Here is a 25,119-nt window from a genome sequence, read left to right as displayed (position 1 = left end):
TGTTAATGTGCCATAATCCAGTTACAATTTGTAACAATATTCAAGTATTAAGGTGACAAAAGGAATACTCTCTCAAATATAAACAATTTATTTTGAGTAGGCTAGTTCTTTCCCATCACTACACTTAATTTACAAAATACGGCAAATTCTACCTATAGAGTAAAATTGTATTGTTTAGGTTTATGTAAAACACATTTAATTATTGCTTTTTGTTTGTCATACTTTTGAAAATCTTCCTTTAACCAAACAACAGAAATAGTAAAATTAGTGACGGCGACAAGAAACCACACTGAATTACAAATTAAATATAAAATCTAAGATGGTTATAACAGAATCGTAACAAATAAGCACAATGAACCATTCATTATAAAGAATACAGATTTAACTTCATGGAATTATTCACTCGGAACAGAAACAAAACAATTCACACCCTAATATTCTACCACTCAGTCTTAAACAATTTGGCTCTTAAGCAATGAGTACTTGCTACGATAAGAAACCGTAATTAAATGATTATTAAGACATAATTACATTAATGATATTACTGTTCTCTAGAACCTGCCCTACTACATACATATATTCAAATATTTACAATTCCTACAAAAACCTTTAATAAGGTCGAATGACCTAACTTGCGATCATAAAAATATAAAAATAAACTGTACAATTAGTCTGTCTATATTCACCGTAATCACAATTTAGATTTTGCGGAAGGGTGGGTTACTTATAAGTAAAAATAATTTAATTGCCATAGTAACGTTACTGTTAATGACTTGCTTATTATACTTAATGTTTCCAACTACCCCTATCGTTGTAATTCTTACGATCTCTATGCCCTCGTCCCGAGCCGCCGCGATTCCATCGATCATTACCACGTCCTCTATGCCCTCCTCTATTTGGGAACCTCTGGTAATTTTGTTCCCCGTCGTAGTTGTAATCATTACCAGGTCCTGGTCCATTGAACCCCATGTTTCCAAAGTTATTGTTAAAATGATGTGGAATATTTGGAGCTATACCTAAAAGACCAGGCGCAGGGCCAGGGCCCCCACGCGGGTCCGAAAAAGGCTGATTGAAATTTTGCAAGTGACCAACATTCATATTATTCATACCTCCGGCCATATTCATCGGCGGAAGATTCATTAAATTCATACTAGGATCGGTGGCACTCCCCGGTATATTAGTGTTCATACCAAATGGATTTGAATTCTGGTAATTTAAAGGAGTCTTGAGAAGAGCTTCTTTGGGTTTAGGTAAATACGAAAACTCGCCATTTTCACCTAAAGAGATACCCAAGTTAGTGAAGATACTACATAACATATTATTGGTTTGTACTATACTAAGATCAAATGTTTTACCACTTGTTTTGTCTTGCTGGAATTGTTTCACCATTTGTGTAACAGGAGCTAAATGTTGATTGACAAATATTTTTTGAGTGGAACTCAAATCTTTATACCAATTAGAATTTTGTAATATCGTTTGCATATCAAGAGTATTAGGTTTTTGTTCTAGGGAAGCGTTGTCGCTAGTTTCTTTAGGTTTTCTTCGAGGATCAGCCCTTGGACCCGTTGCGACTGGTGCAGCTTTAACAGATTTCTCACTATCACTGTTAGACTCGTCCAAAGATAATCTAAATACTTTCCTTAACCTAGGATCTAATAATGCTTGCGACTTAGCAGTACTGTTTCTAATATCTGTGTAGTCTGGCCTGGGAATGTCTATAGGCACTAGTTTATACGTTATATGCGGATGACTATTGATTGAGCCATCTATTTCTGACGCAGGAGTATAATTGGGTATTGCTTTAAAGGGTAATCCTAAGCGAAAGTCTATGTCTCCGCTAGTTCCCTGTCGTAAATCCGTATCTCCGAAAGCAGGAAGATTAAAGTCAGTCTGTCTCAAATCAACATCTGACCTACGCCGCCCATCAGTTGGTTCACCATCTACGCATTCATAAATTGACACTCGTGGTATTTTTTTCGCAGGCTTTACTACATCATTTGGTTTATCCGGAGAGCGCCGAGATCTAGGGTCTCTAGACTTTGGAGAACTAATGGCTTCGATATTAGGTTCAACTTTATTTTCTTGTAAGTTATTCCGCATAGTGTTCAGTAATTTAGTTACGTCTTCACTTATATCAATTTTAGAAAGGTCTCCGATTTTACTTAAAACAGTTGACGGTTCGAAAACACGTGGTGCTGGTGCCTGTGGTGAAAGTGATGTTTGAGGTGACGATGCCGGAGACTTTTTTTTAGGACATTTTTCCTCATCGCTAGAGTACCACTTTTCATCTATTAATAAATTATTATCCTCGTCGTCCGTAGTTGATCGGCGATGTCTTTTTTCAGGGTACTTAAATATTGGTTCCGGCTGAAGAAACCTTATGTCTACATCGCACTCTTTTGAAATGGAACTTTCTTCAAAATGAGTATTTCTTGAACTGTCATCAGTAAAAGGAAGCACCCTATGATCTACATCCTTAGATTCGTTCGCGATCACAGACTTGTCGTTATCATAAGTTTCATTTGAAACGTCGACGTTTTCTTTGTCCTTATATTTTAAAGCATCTTTTGTGTACTGATCTATATCAATCATATCTTTATTTGGTTTTAAATCAGTTTTTAATTCCATTTTATTAGTTAAACTGTCTTCATTTATCGGCATCGGAACAGATGGTTGAAATCTCATGTCAACGTCTTTCCCGGGTAAGTCTGGTACAGGTAAATTATTATGCGGTGGAGCGACAGGCGGGACTCTAAGGTCCAGGTCTTTATTACTTGACACAGCCCCCAAATATGATGAGGATTGTTGCTCTGTATTTGCATTTATAAGCCCTAGTTTTTGAATACTCATTGTATTTAACTGTATTTCTGTTATTTGCTTAAGTGAAATTCCAATACTGTTTAAATGCATAACAGTTAATTGCCCTAATTGGTCTAAAGTTTCAACACCCATTTTAGTCAGATCAGATATTTGTCTGGGTGTTAACACGCCGGTCAAATTTTTAATACTGAGGACATTTGTACCCGCATTTGCAGTACTGTTAGGTGAAACATTATTAAAATTTTGGTTTGACTTGTCGTTTTGCCACCTAGATTGGCGCACCTTGGGCGAAATCTTACTTTGGTTGTATTGGGGCGAGTCTGTCGTATTTTGCATGTTTGGTATGTTAATCTCGAATAGAGATGGAATATTTTTTTCTTGACTGTCATTATTTTCTGAAAACTGTTGTATAAGTTTTGCCTGAGTTTGCTGCATCATTTTAAGAGCACCTTCTCTGTTAAGTCTGGGAAAATCGCCCAGTATTTCTTTAGGGGCAGATTCAATATGTTTCAAAAGAATATTTTTCAAATTTTCGTTTAAAGGTTTTCCGTGTGCAAATTTACATTCATCTTTATAAATACATGGAAGACCGGTATGGTAATATTTGCACGGAAAATCAGCATGCATGTAAAGACACTTGTCTCTCTTGGCGCAACAATCCATGAGATAAAATTTGCATAACTCCATTTTACGAGGAGGTAGTGCGTCATGTGAAAATATACAGTCGTCACCCTTATGACATTTACCTTGCATAAAGTATACACAGACACCGTCCGGGTCTTGCATGGGATGTGCACCTCTTCTTCTATCATTTTTATTATTCTTATTTCGATCTCTCTGAGGCGGCCTCCTTCTCTGCTGGGGATGTTGGAGATTTCTTTCTTCGTGGCTACTGTCAGAAGCATAAGAATCTCTATCGTCATCACCATACGCTCCCATATCAGATTCTCTATTAACTGGAGAAGCTCCTCTGACACACATCATCTCACTTTCGTCCATTTCATCAGAATATGCTTGCTTTTTACGTTTTTTATTAGGTCCGTCTATGCCATCGTATTTTTTTCTTTTCTTGCGTTTTTTTCTATCCTCTCCTTCCTCAAAGGGCATTTCTTCTTCATCGTCATTTTTATTCATAACTTTTCTAATAGCTTTTTCAACATCGCCCGCAAAATCTTCTTCGTTTGTAACAGGGTATTTACGATTTTTCTTTTTATCTTTAAATTTTTGTTCACCTTTGCGAGATTTCTTTTTTTTCTTACCTTGTTTTGGGTAATACGAGTCTTGTGGTTCAAATTTGCCTTCCGATTGTTTGTTATTATCTAATTGGGTGGGTAAGTCTTCTTTTTTCTCCTCGTTTGTAGCCTCATGAACATCTTCGGCGTCGCTCTCAATCTCCCCATCTTCCAAGTCATCTATATTCGCTGCACTGTCAGCCATTGTAATGATGTCTCTGAAATTGAGAATAAACAATTATTAAAAACGAGAATTACAATTTGAGTGGATTCCTATGATTTTTCTTAACTTCGTGAGGTCCCGCTCACTGATAAAGACCAAGGCCCGGATTCAAAAAACCCTTCAATAACTATGTTCTAGTACTAGGCCATTCTCTTAGGGTGGTTAATTTTTGTCTATGTCTTAGTGATGATATTTAGTGTGAGTAAGAAAGATATAATGGTTTAAAACGTCGAAACATTGCTAATTAATCTGATCTCATGCAGTAGAGTAAAAATATGTAACTACAACTATCAATCACTTCTTTCCATCACTATATCATTATCATAGCACCCTAAAAATCATGTGCATTTTTTCCTTTTGATAAAATAGGTTTGGTCAAAGCCACGTTCAGTAAACTCCTTTAACTGTCAGAAAAGTACCTTAATCCATTGTGTAAAGATGGTGAAATACGCAATTAATTGGGGTACAATTCGTTTCGTTACACAGTGGAATCCAGTACGACTGGGTCGACCGTCCAGTGGCGCCCTCATTAGGGGAATTGTGCTTTCTAATAAACCAAATAATTTCTGTATAAATCAGTATATAGATATTGTTGTCCTACTTATTCCCCAATTTTTGATCTATGTGATATAGTTTTATAATATTACATACTTACTTTTGACTTTATCACCTAAACGACATGACGTTTAGTCGATAAAGAAAAAACTAAACAAAATAAAACTATGTGACAAAGACCAAAACAAGGGGAATCAGTAGCACAACAATATTAATATACTGATTTATACAGGAATTACTTGGTTTATTAAAAAACAAGATTCCCCTAATGAGGGCGCCACTGGACCATCCACCCAGTCTTAAGTAAATCTGTAAACTAATTAGGGCTCAAGTTTTGCTAAAAATAAATATGCTTTTTATCGTATTAATATAATTATAAAAAAACTGGAAACCAATTGCGAATTGTTTACTGTAGGAGTGGAGAATCCAATCTATTGATTAAATTATATTTATTTAAGATTTTTTTTTAATATTTCGAGCAATTGATTTAAGTTTGTTTTAAGACTTCAAAAGGGGGTTTACCATAACTACATTTTTAAGTTGGTTTAAAATACGTGCATATTTGCAAGAACTTAATTGACCTTCGTCACGAGTGTAACATAATTATGATTATTACTAATTAAGGCGTGGTGAAATGTCTCGAAAAGATTGGGCTATGTTGTTATTTGTGAAAAATTACATTTATCAATTTTTGGACAAATCCCAGCAGATGGCCATTGGCCGGTTTATATTTGAGGCATCTAAATTTGATTGAACGGTTGGTATTAATTCTTTCTAATCAAACTTATCAAAACTAGTAAGCTTTTTATCATTTTATCGGTTAAGTGATAACTAATAATTCATATCAAGGATTTAAACAATTTGAACCTTATGTAAAAAGTAATTGGGTATTTTATACCTCGTTTTCAACCGAACAAGGTATATAATATTTATAACCTACATGGTTTATTTTATACATTTTAATTTGAAAAACGATGTACTTAAATTGGAATAAATATGAGGCCACGATGGACACCTTTAAAGAAAATAGAACACAACACGTCATTGAATAAGATTGCAAAACTTGGCAGCAAGCAGCCATATTTGTTCGTATAACCCGACCAAATTAAAGTGGTAATGCATGAGAGTAGCGCGTGGGAATATTGATTTTTTTATGAGAAATACGTCACTGAAACTAAGATGAATTATATAAATGGCATAATACATTAAAATAATTATAGATAAGTACTAATTGTTTCCTGACGTTGCACAAGCATTCACTAAAGCAATGGTATTTTAATTTAGGTAGGTATACCTTCGTTTTTTTTCTTTGTTTAAGATAATTTAACATTAATACGGAAATACATTCAAAAACAATATATTGAACCCTTTGGTATATCTATGTACTGAAATAACTTTCTGTCGTCTTAAATACTATACCTAATATTCGCCGAGACAATAAGCATTGGAAATTTATCTCCAAAATTCACAAATTAGAAGTTGCGTAGTAAGAAATAACATTGAATGGCAGAAGTCAGTACTGTAACTGTTCATAGCCACTACTTTCAAGTAAATTAGTAGATAGAGCTGGGTGCGGAAAGCAGTGGGCGGCCGTTCACATTTCACAATGTCTTGCTATGCGCCGCGCTCTCACGACGGAATGAATGACGCCAGCCTTCTAGAACAGCGTATCTATGTGTTGTATCCTTATTCGAGGTCACAAAGCGTATAACGCTCACTCACACTTAGCCACAAGACATTCTACTGGCGTATAGCATTCTACCTACTGTGACTCAGATATTTAGGTACTTAGGCTACCATCATAATATGGCCGTATAATACCTACCACCTAATTTAAAAATAACCAAGTTTTTTGGTAAAAATGAATATGTTGAAACGAGATATAAATAATATAGGCTGCGTTATATCGCGGGCTTTTAGTACAATAGAGAAAGTACAGTTAATCTTGGAAACTAAACTAAAATGCAAACAAAAACCGACACCACTTAAGCTTTGAATATGATGAATCAGAACAAATGCATTTAAGCACTTGAGATGTTCATTTATATAACAAATATAAATTTCATGCACTTAAAATAAAAATGGAGTCTTACATTATACCGTACAAACATACCATGAAAAGGTATCGCTGTAATTATGCCATCAGTTATTGCGACCTTTGTCCGCCATTTTGGCGGATGTCTGGTGGCAATATGCGATTGATAATGCGCATTTGACGGGACTTTTATTTTTAAGATTTATCAATTATCACTGTTACATTTATACTAATTGGTGTGTAAAATGAATGTTGTATTGCACGTGTATTTGGCAAAATCTTAGCTGCAAAAGCACTATGTATTTTTAGAGGGGACACGCATTCATTATGGCCTAAGTAAATAATATTAGTAAGTGTTACCAATCTTACATTAATGAACGATTCACTATGTGCAACTACTATACGCCATGTAAAATGGAATTATTTCATAGCATTGCTGCATAAAGACGTAACGATCGGGTACGCAATAATGATTTCGGATTCGGACGACGACTGCAGCTTATAATGGAAGCGTAGTGGCAAATATTTAGTTCCACATTTGTGCACATTTCCTGTTATAGCGCTAATGTCGATCATCTGACGGAACTATAGCATAAACTAGCATCCTAAAAAGTGTACATTCTGATTTAACTTACATTTTTAGAGGATATCTTGTGTTATTTAAAACAGAAATAATATAATAATTACTGTTTATCAAATAATGTCTGACATTCAAACAATACTTTTTAAAAGGAATCAATCTTTACTAGTTTTTGTCGACTATTGCCAGTAAAAATGTAAAACGTAGTGTTGTCATTATCTTGTTTCAGGAATTTAACTATGTTATGATTATAATTTTTCATAAGTCATATTTTAATATTTATTTATTTAAGTTACCTAATATTACAAATATTTGAATATAAAATCAAATTCGTATAAAATTTAGAAATAATGTAATCATACGCTTCTGATCTTTAATATTCTGACAATTTCAAAACAGAACGATGAAATGTCATATTTATCAATTTGTGTGATAGTGAATTTTTGTCATAGTTTCAAATGCAAAATTTGATTAATCATTTTATCAGTATAATAAGAAAAGTACAACAAGTGCTAGCATTTGTGCTCGACGGTCATAATATTAGTATATCTGAAATGAAATAAGATTAGTGTACATTTTGATTCACAATTTATTTGATTACACTTTTTTGTCTGCAAGATTTTAATAATGTCTGAGCCAAATAATCCATTTGCTGGTTTGCTGGGAGTCTCAGAGGCGAAGGCAACAAGTAATAATACAAATTATGTGAACCCTGACGCATCTCTACAAGAGAACCCTAAGAAATCACAAGAAGATGAGGATGCTGAAATAATTAACAACATTGTTGAAAATGTTTTTCACTTCACAATAAACGCAAATGCACTAAAAGGACCTCAAAACAACAGACAGTTGATATTCTTAGAAGAACTAGCTGAAGCGATGAAACCTCGCATTCACATAGATTTGGAGGCATTGGAACAGGCACTGTTTGAAAGACTGCTTTTGCCTGACATTGAACTGTGTGTTATACCCAAAAATAATAAAGTATTTCAAGAACATGTGGTCCAGAAGCAGGTGTTTTCGTATTTGTTTAGCTCTATTCAGACTCTTCAATGTTATGAGAACCATAGTTCTAATGTTGTGAAAAATGGGGTGCAAAAGATGCGTGAGCTTATTTTCAGAAATGCTGTAACAGCTCTTAAGCAACCAGCCCTGTTTGAGGGACAAGACTTTACTGCGCAACTTGTAGAATTATTGAAACATGTTGATCCTCAAAGTCATGCATTCTTTATTGACATTGTAAAGGCATTTGTTATTGATGGTAAGATTTGTAGAATATCAGTTCATTAGTGTTTTAGAAATTTAGAAGACACCATTATGATTATTAGTGCAGTATTGACATAATTGAGTTTATCCAATATAACCAAATTAATCTGTAATGTCCGTAGGTGAAGATGGGGTTCAGGAACAGCTGCGAGACACAATGGTGCCAGTTCTACAAATGCTACATGCTGAAGTAAACAAGTCCAATATAATCAACCTTCCTATCTACATCCTGCCATCTATACATATTTTTGCCAGTAAGTTTTTGTGTTTTTAATTTGTCATGCGCTTAGAACATTTAGTAACTGGAGATGCCTTGCCTGTCATTTTCTGTACAAAACAGATTGCCAATTTTTGCGGGGGAGGGGATATCAAATGTATTACTGTTTCTACATGATTTGTACGTAACGTAGAAATATCCATGTCAGTCCATACAAAAGTTTGCACAATTGTGCAAGATTTTCGGCAGAGGGGTAAGCTCTTAAAGGTGACTCCGGTTATTTAATGCTCTAAGGTCATGCGCTATATATAATGTGTCCTTATTAATAATAATTATTGTTTATTGCAGGCCATCCAAACCTAGCACAAATTTTAATAGAAACATGTGAACCAAAAAATAAAAGTAATGGAAGATTTTACCAAGACTCAGTTATAGGTGCACTTCTGAGCCTATCAGTTCTACCGAAAACATCTTCCTCATTCCATCAGTTCTTTGATAACCCAATGGATCAGGTATTAGCATGAAGCTGTTGTTTTTAAAGGCTTTTATTTAGTTTTATCTAAACAGTGTGCTTAGCACAGGAGCAACGCAACAGTATTTCTCACAACAGATGTACTACCTATCTTTTTCTAACTGAATTAGAGAGGGATGGGTATATAGTCTATCCTGTGGTCGAGATACTGTCACATCACCCCTGTGCTAGGCCTACGGTTTCTATGTCTAAATAAATCTTACAAGGCTAATCAAATAAATTTGCTTTGGAAACTATACTATATCATATCTATTACTAAAATTTTTGATCTGATTATTTATTATCCATAACATTTTAGGTATTAATGGTAATTGATCAGAGACCTTATAGGTACACCAACACTAGTAATGACATTAGAAACAAATTAATAGTATTTATTCCTCTTGTGACTGACTGATTTTAAATAATATGATTATTTTACAGTCTGCAATATCATTGATGGAGACATCTATTTGGAATGCGTCTTCGCATCTCACTAACAATCTGCACAAGATATTCCTGACGCTGCTCAAAGGGGGTCCGCAGATGAGGAACCGTTTGTTGTCATGGATTGGGAACTGTTTAAAGATGAATGTTGCTAAAGGCAAGCTGTGGAATGTTCAGGTAACTTTTATGATATTTAAATCACTACACCTTATAAAACAAAGCCCCCCGCCGCGTCTATCTGTTTGTGTATTTGTATGTTTGTTAGCAATGAACTCTAAAACTACTGAACAGATTTTCATGCGGTTTTCACCTATCAATAGTGATTCTTGAGGAAGGTTTATAAGGTGTATAATTTGTTCACCTGTGCGAAGCCGGGGCGGATCGCTAGCACAGGGCGGACACGCCATACATCAAAAATCATTTGCGTTTATATGTGTGCGCGGCACGTCTGTACACGCGTCATTGTGTATGTGTAGGTAAGTCGCTTTACTGAGAGAACGCCAGAAGTCCGCCAAATTCATGTCGCGGCCAGTCGCGGGGCGAGGTAATGCGAGTCGGGGCGGGGCGGTGCGTGGCCGTTCTGTATGATAATACTATTACTTATTACGAAACATGTTTTTGAGCTTTCAATTATATGTATTGATATCAACAAATACTAATTAAAAGGAGATTGATTGTGACGCCACCATCAACCATCATTGTTACTGTCTTCATAGGAATTTCTTAGTAACAAGTTCATATGTAGTAGCTGATTTAACTAGTTAGTATAGTTGTTAGTAAATTGTCCCTCTTAACATGTATAGTTATGCTTCTGAAAATTGAAAACCCACATGGTAAAAAAATATGTAAAATGTATTTTCTGATTAGGGCTGCGAGTCTTAAAAAAAAATGTATACCCATAGCCACCATGAAGAAAAAACTTGCAACTGCCAAAGTTAAAAAAAAATACATATTAGAAGCAGGTGTTCACGAGTTACAGGACAGATTTAGGTCGGAATTTTTTTAATAGTTTTTATGATTACAAACAGCAACACTCCTAACTGTACATCGGTGGACCTGTGGCGATGGTACATTTTCTATTGGTTTTTCAGGCTGGTGAAGTTAGCGCAGCAACACTGAGCTGTGTCTCGGATGGCTTCATGTTGAACCTCGGAGCAGTACTACTCCATCTATGCCAGCCATTCTGCACCACTGCTGATGACCCCAAATCACTCAAAATTGACCCCACATATGGTGCTGTACCTGTGAGTTGTGGCATTTTTATATATTTAAATGTTAATGTTATTAAGGCGCTCTTATACTCGAGTTTTACGTTTTCAAGGGGGTGAAGCAGACGCGTGGTAGAACGGGCAGGCGGGCGCCCCGCGCGGCGCACCGCACCATTCCCGCGCAGCACGTCTACGTCCTTATTCTGACGACATCGGTATTCTGAATTGTCAGTTCCGGGATTTTTTCCGGCAATTAATATTGAATAAGATTTATTAGCAAATTCGTATTTTGATGAGTACTTAATGAAATTAAAAACGGTAGGTAAGACGGGGAGTCTAAATAATTATTAATTATAAACAATATGAGTGTATACCGCGACAAACTGAGAATCAAGTCAAAAGATGCCAAATTATTATGAGACAAAAACTAGTACTTACTAATAGACCTTAAAAATGTAATAGAGTTAGACCAAGAAAAGTCTGCAACGATTTAGATTGCACACGCAGTGCAAGTGTTATTTTAAACGTCAAACTTCTATGAAATTATGAATAACACTTGCACTGCCTATGCTATCAAAATCGTTGCAGACTTGGTCTAACTCTAGCAGTCAATTTCGGGCAAGTAGGTAGTGAAAATAAGGAAAAATAGTAGCAAAGCTAAGATAATTTGTGGGACTATTGAGTTATGCATAGCTCCAATAAGTAGATAAAATTAGCAATCTTCACAAAAAAGAATTATAACTCTAACTGTAATTACTTACCATTTTTCTAATTTTGAATTGACGAGTCAAGCATTTAAAGATTGTAATGGCAAAAAACACTTCTACTTCGACATTCGAGTTAGTTAATAACTCAAGAAAATAAAAAAAAACTGGGGAAATAATTCGTATAATTTTGAAATTGGCACAGTTATACCTTGTAATGTCCAGATAAACATACTTAAAGTCCTCGAGCTTAGCGGGTGTGCTGAGGGTGTAGGGGGAGGGGGGCGAAGGTACCTTTTTCATATTGTTGCTCATATCTCGAATATCTGTACGAATAGCATACAAAACAATAACAAAAGTTTTAACATAAAATCCCCCCCCCCCCCCCCCCCCCCCCCCCCCCCCCAAAACACTTTATTGTACAAAAATCAAAACAAAACAGGAAAAATAACATTCATCATTAGTACAAAGGCGAACTTATCCCTTTAAGCCAAAAAAATCCTACAAATTTGGTTATTTTTATTTTTACGTTACGATCAATGCTTTAGGGTTGTTAAAGTTATAGGTAAACCAGAACTTTGGGAGTACTGTCAAGAGGGCGCTCGTTTTGAATTTTATATAGCAACAATTTGTATAGTGGGGACAATGGAAATTGGCAGATGATTTTTGTTTTATTCCGACAACTTTAATAAGTGCGAAGTTTGATGTTTGGATATTTCTTCGGTTTTTACGCTATAAAATTCGTGAATTTTACGACGTATGACACATAAATCAAAATCATCCAAATCTATTTTCTTTTTTTGTTTTCTTTTTTTTAGGTTTGGTCGTTTAATTCCGCCCTTACGCCCTTCGCTAGCAATCCGTGATACCGATGCATGCGATACACCTAATACACAAATCAAATTATTACAAGACATCAACCAAATCGTGACGACCTGACTATAGTGACATTTGTCCATAAGTTTGAAACTTACCCGTCAATTCAGGTGGTAATTTTGTTATGTTTTCTAATGGAAGAAATTTCTCTCCCGCACGTTTTTTTTTTCAAGAAATAACTATATACACCGTTTACAACTTTTTCTCTGTAAAATCTAAAACTTTCGGCATGATTATTGCAGTCTAATAATAATTCACACGAAACTAGACAAAGCAATGTTTACATTGTCAATATTGACAACTATCATAGAGGGTAGATGTTGTCTATTATTAAAGTTGTTGCCATTGCTAGAAATTAGTACCAACAAATTTCCGTAACATGGCGCACCCTCAATAGATCCTGGTTCACCTATAACAAAGATATAAAAGAGTCGATTTAAGAAAACGTCGTTTTTTCGTAATTGTTCATCATAAATCAAATTTTTAGTTTAGAATAAGCAAGAATATATAAATCAGTTACGCTGACAAAGTCGTAAAATAAAAACTAGAAAAAATATTTAATAGGGTGGCACTGGCTCCCTTATATGAAAAGTGGGCATGAATTTTTTTTTCGCTTCAACACTATAGTGTGACATGTCGTTGGATAGGTCTTTTAAAATAAATACGGTTTTTTTAGTAAACATTTTTTGATAAAGTAAATATTTTAGGAAAAACAAAATGTACGTGAAGTTTTTTTTTCGTGTCAACCCTATGGTGTGTGGTGTGGTTGGAAAGGTCTTTCCAAATGAATAGGGGTTTTAGAAGAACTTTTTTTGATAAAGTGAATATTTTCGGAAATAATCGCTTTGAAAGAAACAAAATGTGTGTGACAATTTTTTTAGCGTTTCAACCTTATAGTGTGGGGTGTCGTTGGATAGGCCTTTCAAAATAAATAGGGGTCTTTAAACAACATTTCTTGATAAAGTGAATCATTTCGGAAATAATCGTCTAGAAAGAAAAAAAGAGTTTTTCCTTCTAACTTTTGAACCATGTGTCCAAAAAATATGAAAAAAATCATGAAAATAGTGCTTAAAAAACTCAATCAAATAAAATTAAAACAAACTTGATCAGTTAAGCTGTTTATGAGTTATCGCTAAAAGTCTTCCCTTCTTATTTTAATTAAAAGCCTGGCAACCCTTATATATATTATATATATAGTAATAAAATTACCATCATTTTGATGTATAATTCAAGCGTCAGACAGATGAGTGCAATTATCGATATAAAATCACCTCTTTAACCACGCGGCAACCACATAATAGTGACCGGAAAAAGATAGGCAACCTAGTTGATTTATGTTGTACAAGTTGTATACTTTCCATTGAAACTTATTTCGTTCGTCAGACAAATCGGTGAAATTTGCCGAAATATTTTTTTTTATTTTTTTTTATTAAAAATAGCCTTGACCGTATTTCTTTAGGCAACCCTATTTATTTATGTTCTGGAACATATTTTCTTTCATATTTTCATAGTCTCATCCGTCAGACAGATTCGTGAAGGTCGACCATATATGTGGGATCTCCTACTATTTGAATCCTGTATATCTATGTTTAAAAATTATTCAATTAATTGATTAATTTAATAGCCTTTTAAAATATGTTTACACAATTTATCAATCGTGATTGAATTCCGGATTGGTTAGATGGGTGTGTGCCTTTGCTGCTCAACTTGTTATAAAATGACAATATGACGGACGAATGTCTGAAATGTCACCGTATTTAAGAATTATTTTGCTTTTCTTCGTAAGTATGTTGAAAAACAATGTGTGTATAACATATTTGCATATTTATACTGTGATTACCCTTTTTATGAACCGTCCGAACTAGCAAAGGTCCGACGCTGACAGTGGTCACGGGCGTACTGGCGTGAGGAATGGGCGCAAGGTATTGCCGCGTAGGGTGTAATTTAGTAGGCAAAATGTTGAATTCATAAAATGATTAATGAAAGAATTAACGTATCGATAAAAGGACAAGCAATAATGAAGATTTACTTAAAAGCTATCGACTGAAGTAAGTTTCATATACATTTTCGTCGTAGTACTTCTAACATAAGGAAATAAAGACAGTGTTAGGCATGTTTTCAACTTAAGATTCTATCGAGAAAATAATGAGCCGTCGTGTTTCTGACAAGCAATAACGTAGTTCAAGGACTGAAGTTATACATACTAGAAAATAATGCATGAAATCCTTGTAAAAGTCTGTAAATATGGTGACAAAAAAGCGCATTTTACTACACACCGCGCCTTAAAGAGATGGTAATGTTTTTTTAAAGTCCTTCTCATCTCAGAAATTCCAGGTACATACTAAAAGAGTCCAACTCTGCTTAGCTATAAAAATATAAAAAATATGTTAGCTATCTCTATCTAAGTTTTTTCAACCTTTCTTCACGTCTAGCAAGTCAATTGAATTAAAACAGGTCGCTTTGTACGGATATTTCCATAGAAAGTTCTTAAGTGTTTATCAATTATAGTACAGTACAATACAATGTACAGTAAAGTGACATAAACCCACTCTTAACCTTTTGGACGCTAATGACGGATATATACGCGCCGCAGGTTCAACGCCAAAGACTGATTAATCGGTCACAGACCACAGAGCAACATAGACCTACGTGCATATGCATAAAGTTCAATTTCAGTTTTGACACTTCGGTGACGTGGCGTCCGCGTGACAGCTTTTGTGTTTGACACGGCGTCGAAAAGGTTAACCTCTTAAGAACGAAATTTAGTTCAGAATATTTTGAACACCTCACCCACTTAACTATTTCTGCTGCTGGCAATATTTTATTTAAAAAAAAACTTGTCCTTTTCCACAGCCAGAAGAATGTGAAGCCAAATCTGTACATCTAGATTGCCTACACAGCGAGACGAGTCTGCTGCCATCTAGGGAAGACGAAAACAACCAGTCGTTGAAGCGGCCCACAGCTGACACCTACAATTTTGTTACCGAGTGCTTTTTCATGACGCAAAAATGTATTGATTTGGGTAAGTTAAGTTAAAAATTTGATTTGATTGAAAGGTTCCAACGAATACTACGTGGATGAAACCGTGAGCAGTGGCTAGTGGTATAATATTGGGGGTGTGTTTTCAGGGGTCCGAGTGTGCGCAGAGAAGCTGTACCGCTGCGGACAAGAGTTGGGGCGCGCGCAGCGAGCCATGGCCGACGTGGGCGGCGCGCACCACCTGCTCGAGCCCATGCGGCAGAGGACTCACCATCTCATGACCAAGTAACCTACAGTAATTAGTTTAAAAGTGTCAAAATTAAGCAATTCGACAAACATTTGGAAAAAGGATACGAATTTAGATTGCCTTTATACGACTTCTCCTTACCTTCTCTTTTTTTGTTCCGTAATGGTAAACGGTTATCGTTGACTGGACGTGTGCATTTCCAGGGATGTCACATGTGCGCTACAGACCCTTCGAAGATCCGTACATATCTTTTTTGAAGCTCCTCAAATCTGTATTTGTGTCATAAATGCATCATTTTATTTTGATCTACCCTTGAAGGGTAGATCAAAATGAAACTTCCCTTCCTTTCATTATGCCTTTTATAAATGTTTTTCAATGGGGGATATTACTGCAATGTTCTACCGCCAGAGTGCAGCACTACCGACTCTAGTAAATTCATAGACTAACTTATACATACTGTGCCTTAAACTGTTTTTTGACAAGTTTTCACAGACAATAAAATATGACATGGATGCATCAAGGCGGTTTGTTAACAAGGGCCTACCGGTAAACGCGAAAATCGTAATTTAGTTATCTGCCTCTTTATCGCTCGAATATGCAAGAGTCATAGAGAGGTTAGATAACGAAATTTCGATTTTCTTGTTTCGCGGCAGACCCCCAGATTGTGACAGATAGTGGTAGTGGCGCTACCTACGCAGAGTTTCGCGTAATATTCCCTATTGACTTGACACAATATACCAATAAGAATGTAAATCACTTAATTTTAATTAAAACTTTTTTTTAAGATTCGTGAGCCTCCGTTGCGCGCTACTGGAGAGTGAAATGCTGGCAAATCTAAACCGACTGCAAGCCACCACTTGCACTTGGCTGGTGCAAGTGGCTGTCCGACCCGATCCGGCCGCGCCGCAGGCAAACTACGCGCCTACAAATATTGTGCCTGTGGAGATGCCTATTCGAACACCGCCACCTGATACTTTGCGGTAGGTACCAAACCGGTCACAACATACGTAGTAGCTGGTATTAGCTTTGTACTTGTATAGTCGGTGCCCTTACATAACTATACAGCTAGTGTGAGGACGTCGGTGCTTAAGTTGGAGCACTTAACTTACGGCGTACAAGACAATTCTCTTACAAGCTTGTAATTAACAATAGATACCTACTATTAGCCGGGTCCTCACAGAGTGAGAATACGCGCGAGGCAATTACGCGCGTATGCTCGCTCTGTGTGGATCCGGCTATTGACAATTCACTCCAACAAACGGGTGCTACCACATATTCTCGCACGCTCCATTGAACTTTGTAGTCTTTGCCATCATGCCGCCTATTTTGGAAACTTACACGTGACATTTACACTTCAGGCTAATAAATAGGAGGCTCCTACAGTTTAACTTCCTGCACGCTGCCTCTACGAAAAAACTATAAACCCTATACTAATTTTGAAATAAGCCCTAGACAAATAAGGCCTACTTGCTCCTCTTGGTTGGAACGTCAGATGGCAGTCGCTTTCGTAAAAAGTAGTGCCAACGTTAATTCTTGGGATTAGTTGCCAAGCGGACCCCAGGCTCCCATGAGCTGTGGCAAAATGCCGGGATAACGCGAGGAAGAAGACTAATTTTGAAATATCTACAGGTGCATCCCAGAATTCGTGCTAGAAAACATAGTGGTGCTAATAACAATGGCGCGGCGCACAGTGGGGGCCATCACCGAGGAAGCGGACGTAGCGGGGTTACTACAGCCCGCGCTCACGCTCGTGCTCACGTTCATGGGCGACTCCGGCCGCACCTACAACCCTCACCTCAGGTAAGTAACATCTGTGCTGGAGAACGTAGTGGTGCTAATAACAATGGCGCGGCGCACTGTGGGGGCCATCACTGAGGAAGCGGACGTAGCGGGGTTACTACAGCCCGCGCTCACGCTCGTGCTCACGTTCATGGGCGACTCCGGCCGCACCTACAACCCTCACCTCAGGTAAGTAACATCTGTGCTGGAGAACGTAGTGGTGCTAATAACAATGGCGCGGCGCACAGTGGGGGCCATCACCGAGGAAGCGGACGTAGCGGGGTTACTACAGCCCGCGCTCACGCTCGTGCTCACGTTCGTGGGCGACTCCGGCCGCACCTACAACCCTCACCTCAGGTAAGTAACATCTGTGCTGGAGAACGTAGTGGTGCTAATAACAATGGCGCGGCGCACTGTGGGGGCCATCACTGAGGAAGCGGACGTAGCGGGGTTACTACAGCCCGCGCTCACGCTCGTGCTCACGTTCATGGGCGACTCCGGCCGCACCTACAACCCTCACCTCAGCTAAGTAACTAGGCAAGGAAGGAGGGACATTGTATAAACCCCTTCCCTGCTGTTGCCACTGCCCGAAGTTACCATCAGATTTTTTGGGCGTCAGCCAAAGAAACGGCAGCGCGATAGCTTCAGGAACAGAGAGTGATTATATTTTGCCCGTGACCGCAATTTCGTACTCGGGTCATGGTGTGGTACATGTCAACAGCAGAAGCACTAACTTGAGATAAGTGGGAAACTTACTGTCGTTGGTCATTATCAAAAGCGGGAAATATTGGCTATGGCGTAGCATGAGTTTGGGCACTATTGCGAAAGCGGTATAAGCGAAGGTAAACGGCGTAGTAGGCAGAAGGGTTCAGAGTTGGTTCAGCTTCAGGGCCATTAGTGTTTTTTTTTTACTTCTATTTATTGTGTTTAAGGGCTCGTCTGGCAGAATGCCTGGAGGCGATGTTGCCAAACCACCCCGACGATCAGCAGCCATTAAACAGTCTCGCATCCTTCTACCGTGAGCAGTTGTTTAAGGAACATCCACATAGATTACAGGTTAGTTCATGGTAACTTTGACATGATGGAATAATCTGAGAATTTACCTTCTAAGACGTGAATTGAACATTATCCCTTTATGAGGCATAAGGGCGTCAGAAATCATGCAAAATTGAACCCTATCACTTTGAAACAAAGTTCAATATAATGTGGGAAATATATTCCCCCCTGCCTTATAAAGGCACTCGCGGCTTTGAGATACCAGCTCACCACTCCGGCCAGCTTCTATAACAACTGAACTACCAAAAAGCAGTTCAAAAATCCAATTGTAATTATCAGTCAAATGATGGTAGCTCACAACACAAAAAAAATGATGATATTTGAACGCTGAGAGTCCAAGCTCAGGATATTCGTAATACCGAAAATAAAAGACAGTTCAATGCCCTGGAGGACGAAAACCGTCATCCATGGGTATATGTTTTGCGACGGTTAATTACATGTGTTGTTTTATTTTACTGTGAGTCCGTTCCGCGTCCGAGTTCCGCTGGTCCAAGATAAATTATAAAAGCGATATTTTTTTTTATTTTTATTTTTAGTTGGTGCCCTGTCTACTGGACGTGTTTGTGGGCATCGAGATGACGGGTCAGAGCGTCGCGTTCGAGCAGAAGTTCAACTACCGCCGCCCCATGTACCTTGTAATGGACTTCCTGTGGACCATGGAGGAGCACAGAGATGTATTCACGTGAGTATACACATTCCGTGTAAAATATATATGATAATTCGTAGAAAACTATCGAGTGGACACCAAACATAGTACGGCGTCACGGCAGACCTCGAAAGAGATAGCGCGTGGCGGCACGATTTTGACGTCTTTCGGAAAGATTGGCCTAATATTGCCATAGACCGAGAGGTGAGAGGTGAGAAAGTAGATAAAGAGAGGGAGGCCTTTGCCCAGCAGTGAGACACAACAGGCTAACAAATAAATTCGTAGAGAATAAGATGTAAGACTGAAACGTAGCCCAATCGTTTGGCTCGTGCTCGTTAAACAATCTTGTAGATTATTTAGGATTTGTTTCCATATGTTATAGTGAGTGAGAAGTGAATGTCTAGTTTGTATTGTATGCACTTATTACCAACAATAATAGTACTTAAGCTCGTTTAGACATAAAACACAAGTGTTTTACGCAACACAGTTACAAAATAAGGGTCCCAAATCAAAACTAAAAGGCAGCTTAAGTCTACCACTTTGAAAGACTTTACTTTTAGGTCGAGGATGGCAGAAATACGGGGGACGAAATTACAAATAAAACCGTGGCCGGGTATGGAGATCGATTTTCTGCGTGGGAGCACTTATTTTAGTAGTGTTATATTTATGTGAGAACAGATCTGCCACATGTATCATAATAAAACATATGCAAATCGTTTTGCAGTCGACTGGCCAAAGAAGCTGAAGCCAACATGGAAGCGGTGCATCCACCGATATTCCTGCGGTTCGTGAACCTGCTCATCAACGACGCCATCTACTTGCTGGACGAGGCGCTTGGCAATATGGCGCAGATACGGACGATGCAAACTGCACAGTATGTATATCTATTATATATGACGTTCTACGACAAAAGGTACCTAATGGCGGTCGGCCCTTACGCCATTATTAGCGTTGCCCGTTGCCCCAAATACTAATGCGGTACTACGCGACGTAAGCGCCGATCCCATAAGGTACTTTTCGTCCTGGAACGTCACATATATGTTAAATTCTTATGAAAATATGACTTATAATACCTGTCTCTAATTTTTGTATTGCAAAAGTAGTGTTTACTGTAAACATCAAGTTAAAAATGTTCTGAGGGCATTTTATAGGGAAACAGATCCTACTATAAAGTTTGTAAAGATACTTCTTTGCAAACAAAAAATTTGGTCCTTGGTATTTAAATCTACAGTCATAAAAATCAATAAGCTTCCTATAACACAATCTATTAGGTATAATACTTTTCCCATTTAACAAACTATTTTTACAGAGAATCAGGCGGCTGGGCTAACCTGACCCCACAAGAACGCGAACAGAACTTCGGAAATCTTTCCCACATCGGCATGCTGGCTCGCTTCGACAACATACTCGGGCGCGACACCATCCGTACCCTCGTGCGGTTAACCGCTCATGCTCCGTATGTGTTCTGCCATCCCACGCTGGTCGAGCGGATTGCGTCTATGCTCAATTATTTCCTGTTACATTTGGTTGGACCTAATAAGAAGAATTTAAAGGTGCGTATGACTTCTTAAGCTCTGGTTTCCTAGGATAGCGGTGCCGTCATATAGCGGCCGTCTCCATACAAAATACTACGACATCCAAATTTAGCCGTATTATTGACTCACTTCGATAATTCGGCCGAGACGTTATTCGTACCCTCGTGCGGTTAACTGCTCATGCATGCTGTATCTTAAGTCAAGTCAAGCAAATCAAACTTTTGAGGGCTTTATAATTCCCATGGAGACGTCGGTTTCTACTGGCCGAATCGCACTACTATATTTTTACAGCAAATAAACTGTTGTTTCCAGGTAAAAGACATGAAAGAGTTCGAATTCGACCCCGCCACAACAGTGCTGGACATCTGCCGCATGTACGTGGAGCTGGGCAGCAGTCAGCGGTTCTGCGCCGCGGTGTCGGACGACGGCCGCTCCTACTCGCCGCAGCTGTTCACGCTCGCCGAGGCTGTGTTGGGTGAGTGTCTAATAAACTGTTATTTCCAAGTAAAAGATGTGAAAGAGTTCAAATTCGACCCCGCCACAACAGTGCTGGACATCTGCCGCATGTACGTGGAGCTGGGCAGCAGCCAGCGGTTCTGCGCCGCGGTGTCGGACGACCGCCGCTCCTACTAGCCGCAGCTTTTCACGCTCGCCGAGGCCGTGCTGAGTGAGTCTCCAATAAACCCGAAAGCTTTTATCCCAAAGAGATCTGTCCAACTACAAATTGAACCCTGTAATTGAAACTACTCTTAACTTACCACCTTAAAAAAAGGTTCTCAATTTGACCCGTATGTTTGTCCGCGATTACCTCGCGTTTAGCTGAACCGAATTTGATGCGGGTTTAACACTTTTCTTTTCTACATTACAGTCCGTATCGGCGGCGGTTCCTTAATCGGATCTCTACAAGAAGTGGCCCAGCGCGTAGCCACTCTGGCTGAGCAGAGACAGCGCGACGAAGAAATCCTTGCCAACGCGCCCGAGGAGTTCCTCGACCCCATCATGAGCACGCTCATGCTCGACCCCGTCACGCTGCCGTCCTCGCGCACCACCATAGACCGCACCACCATCGCCAGGTACAAACAGCAACACCCTTTACTGTCCATTGGTGGACGTTATTACAAAAGGCATAAGGTCCACCCTATCCACTAGGTCCACTCCTAGAATTTTGGAGCCGACCGAATTATAGGTTTCTGCTCAGAAGCAGTTCGACGAGTCAGACCATCACCACCAACGCACCTAATGAATTGCTCGACTCGTCTTGCTGTCGTCTTCGCGCACTACTGTAGACCGTACTATCGCCAGGTTACTGGATACAAGTTTTTATAAAATTATTCCTCACATAATGCGCTAAACTAAGAGTCGCCGAACACTATAAAATTAGTGAACCGAACACTATAAAGTACCATTTGTGGCATTTTTATGTCATCAATATCTCTGACATAGCTAAGATAGCATTCGGCAAGACGCTGCCGCGACCGACCGCCGCCGCCGAACGTGGCAGCTGGGCGGCGCCGCCGAAACCATTCGGATAGGCGCGACCGGGCGGCGACTGCCGACTGCCACGTGCAGTAGTCACACAGGAGTCAGTGCTAGCAGTTGTGCGATTCAGTTGCGTATTATTTAATAACGATGTCTGACAATTTAAATATATGAAAGCGAAGGAATTTAGTTCCAATTTTCCTACCTGTGCCGACGGAAAATCAATTAAAACAAATAGCGGAATTTTTTTGGCATCGATGGCAAACATGTACGCATGAAATGTCCGAAAAAGAGCGGATCTATGTTTTTCAACTACAAAGACTACGATTCGACTGTGCTATTGGCAATTGTAGACGCACATTGCAAATTTATTGCGGTTGATGTGGGCTCGTATGTAAAGGAAGGAGACAGTGGCATATTTAAAAAGTCAGTTATGGGAAGAAAAAAAAAATTCCGGTCAATTTAATGTGCCTATACTATTACTAATATACTCGTCGTTTTCTTCGCAAGACGAACACGGGCAGCGCTGCCAGACCGCTACGGGAGCGGCTCGGCGGCGCGGCCGAGGTCGCGCACAGGCCACGCCCCCCGGCCGCGCCGCTCTGCAGCCTGGGTCGGACGGTGTGTCATACAAATCCCTATAAAGCGGTGCGGCGACCGCCGGGCGGCGACTGCCGGGCAGCCGCTGCTGGGTCGCGGCAGCCTCTTGTCGACGCATACCTTAATAAAATAGATATAACGTAACGGGAGCTGGCACAGATGGGAACAATTTCTGCCCATCTGTGCCCACTCCACTCATCCGCGGGAGCCATTCCATCGGATTACACCGTTTTTAAGGAATTTCGAAAGTACATATACTATAATTAGTATATATTTTTTTCAGACACTTGCTAAGTGACCAGTCGGATCCCTTCAACCGATCGCCGCTATCCATGGATCAAGTGAAATCTAACGTTGAACTAAAAGAGAAAATCCACGCGTGGATCGCCGAACAGAGGCAGAAAATTGCTCAACCCCGGACCAGTGACACATAGATTTTACAATTTTGTATAACTTGTTAGTCGACATACTAGACGGGCTAGTATCGTCATAGTTAGTCTTTAATAGTGTTGTGCCATTCTTGAGAACCTACTCTATTTTGTATCGAGTTTCTAAGCAAAATCGAGAGCATTTTCGAGAGTGGTATAATAGTTTTTTAGGTGCGTCCAGATCTGGCGAATGCGCCGCTCGACACCATTCAGGAAAGGGTCATTAACTATTTGTATGCATTTTGTAGTACGTTAAGAAGAGTCGGTGCAATATGTGATGAGAATGGTGCGCTACCGGCGCCAGATTTGGACGGACTTTAAAATTGGGGAGTCCTGTAAGAAATGCAGTATAGGTATATATCGTATTGGCTAAACGTGTCTGGATTATAAAATCTATTTTTACCGTTTATCCACAGCGTCAATTTGACTTTATTTTTGTCAGGTTGACGATGGCACAGACATCTAAATTATTAGACATGCAAAGTGAAAGCGTTAAGCTTTATTGTGGGTTCTTGTAGAGTGCGATAAATAGCCACGCGGTCTTTTTTAGCATAAGCTATAAAATAAGTTTTATATGTACTTGTAAGTTGGTTGTGTGTAGGATTTTCTTCACACCCCGTCCTCAAGTACAGCGTATAAGGGTAAGCTTGTGACGGTGTCCTAATGACCATAGCTGGATATCCACCGAACGAACAATAGCACTCGTCTGGTTCAGCACGCATAATAACCGTGTGGTACAGTCGAAAGTTTTAATTTATGACCATACATCGGATTCTAGGGGGCAAATTGTATGACGGGATCCCTATCCGTCATACAATTTGCCCCCTAGAATCCGATGTATGTTTATGACCCATTTTGTACCTTGTCACAGTGACAATCAATATGAAAGTCGCTAGAGACCTCATACTATTGTCACTGTGACAAGGTACAAAATGGGTCAAAAATTAAAACTTTCGATCGTACATTAGAAAACTAGTTCGTCTAAATGTGTACTTTGTTACGAGAGAACATGGTATACAATTGTATGACTTCGAAACCTGCTGAAGCGTTCTGTGGATATCAAACTATGTACGACGAGATACTGTTGCCTAAGAGCATTCAGCGAGTATTAAGGGCCGGTTGCACCAAATCGTCAGTCAGCGTCACCGTAGACATCGTCAGATGACAAGCAACTGAAAAAAAATTAAACAAATATCGACCTTCTTTTAGTACTAATATGGTTCACTATGGCTATGAACTTGTGGTGGTACTTAGTGACTTTTGCTTGTCACCCGACGACATAGTAGTATGTTTAACACGTCTATAATACACGTTTACGTTCAGTGTGGTAAGAAAGTAATAACATTTTCTTGTGAACGACCGGCGATACTTTAATGCGAGCAAATGCGCTTTACTAATGTGACCAAGACATATACCTAAATAGACATCGCATGTTCTGCTATTTGTATGAACACTAAATGTGTCAATTCATGGGTGACATTTGTAACGTCACAAGGGTAATACATTGTTGTGTAATAGACATACAGTGATATCTAAAATAAGATGGTGCAAACTGGCGTTTGCGCATTTAACCTTTTCGCCGCCACGTCAATAAAGTAATAAAGTGTCATCAGCGCCATGTCAAAAATTGCTCGTATACAAACCTGACCAAAACTACGACTTGATATCAAGTCGTGGCGTGTGGGGCACGAAATGT

The 25,119-nt window shown here is 38.9% G+C and overlaps 2 protein-coding genes across 4 annotated transcripts; one reads left to right on the top strand and one right to left on the bottom strand.

The window, feature by feature from the left end:
* Positions 1 to 72: 72 nt before the first annotated feature.
* LOC134796080 (protein suppressor of sable) lies at positions 73 to 7,398 on the bottom strand. 3 transcript variants are annotated; one of them, XM_063768015.1, is made up of 2 exons: positions 7,235 to 7,398; positions 73 to 4,270 (listed from the first exon to the last, which is right to left on the bottom strand). In XM_063768015.1, exon 2 carries the CDS (start codon positions 4,255 to 4,257, stop codon positions 787 to 789), a length of 3,471 nt encoding a protein of 1,156 aa, XP_063624085.1. In that variant the 5' UTR covers positions 4,258 to 4,270; positions 7,235 to 7,398; the 3' UTR covers positions 73 to 786. The 3 variants fall into 3 exon arrangements, with proteins under 3 accessions (XP_063624085.1, XP_063624086.1, XP_063624084.1); XM_063768016.1 differs by lacking the exon at positions 7,235 to 7,398 and adding an exon at positions 6,944 to 7,188; XM_063768014.1 differs by lacking the exon at positions 7,235 to 7,398 and adding an exon at positions 6,250 to 6,559.
* Positions 7,399 to 7,872: 474 nt separating this feature from the next.
* On the top strand, positions 7,873 to 24,086 carry LOC134796079 (ubiquitin conjugation factor E4 A). The gene is made up of 16 exons (XM_063768013.1): positions 7,873 to 8,706; positions 8,834 to 8,965; positions 9,277 to 9,440; positions 9,884 to 10,063; positions 10,978 to 11,130; positions 15,528 to 15,696; positions 15,803 to 15,938; positions 16,686 to 16,880; positions 17,530 to 17,700; positions 18,612 to 18,735; positions 19,272 to 19,417; positions 20,106 to 20,255; positions 20,691 to 20,934; positions 21,229 to 21,391; positions 21,785 to 21,989; positions 23,279 to 24,086. The coding sequence occupies exons 1-16, from the start codon at positions 8,073 to 8,075 to the stop codon at positions 23,427 to 23,429; spliced, it is 3,117 nt and encodes a 1,038-aa protein (XP_063624083.1). The 5' UTR covers positions 7,873 to 8,072; the 3' UTR covers positions 23,430 to 24,086.
* Positions 24,087 to 25,119: the final 1,033 nt, after the last annotated feature.

Source organism: Cydia splendana, chromosome 13 (genome assembly GCF_910591565.1).
Source record: "Cydia splendana chromosome 13, ilCydSple1.2, whole genome shotgun sequence".
Classification (NCBI taxonomy): Eukaryota; Metazoa; Arthropoda; class Insecta; order Lepidoptera; family Tortricidae; genus Cydia; species Cydia splendana.
The sequence above is the reverse complement of the archived record's forward strand: the minus strand, read 5'-3'. Positions and strand labels throughout refer to the sequence as shown.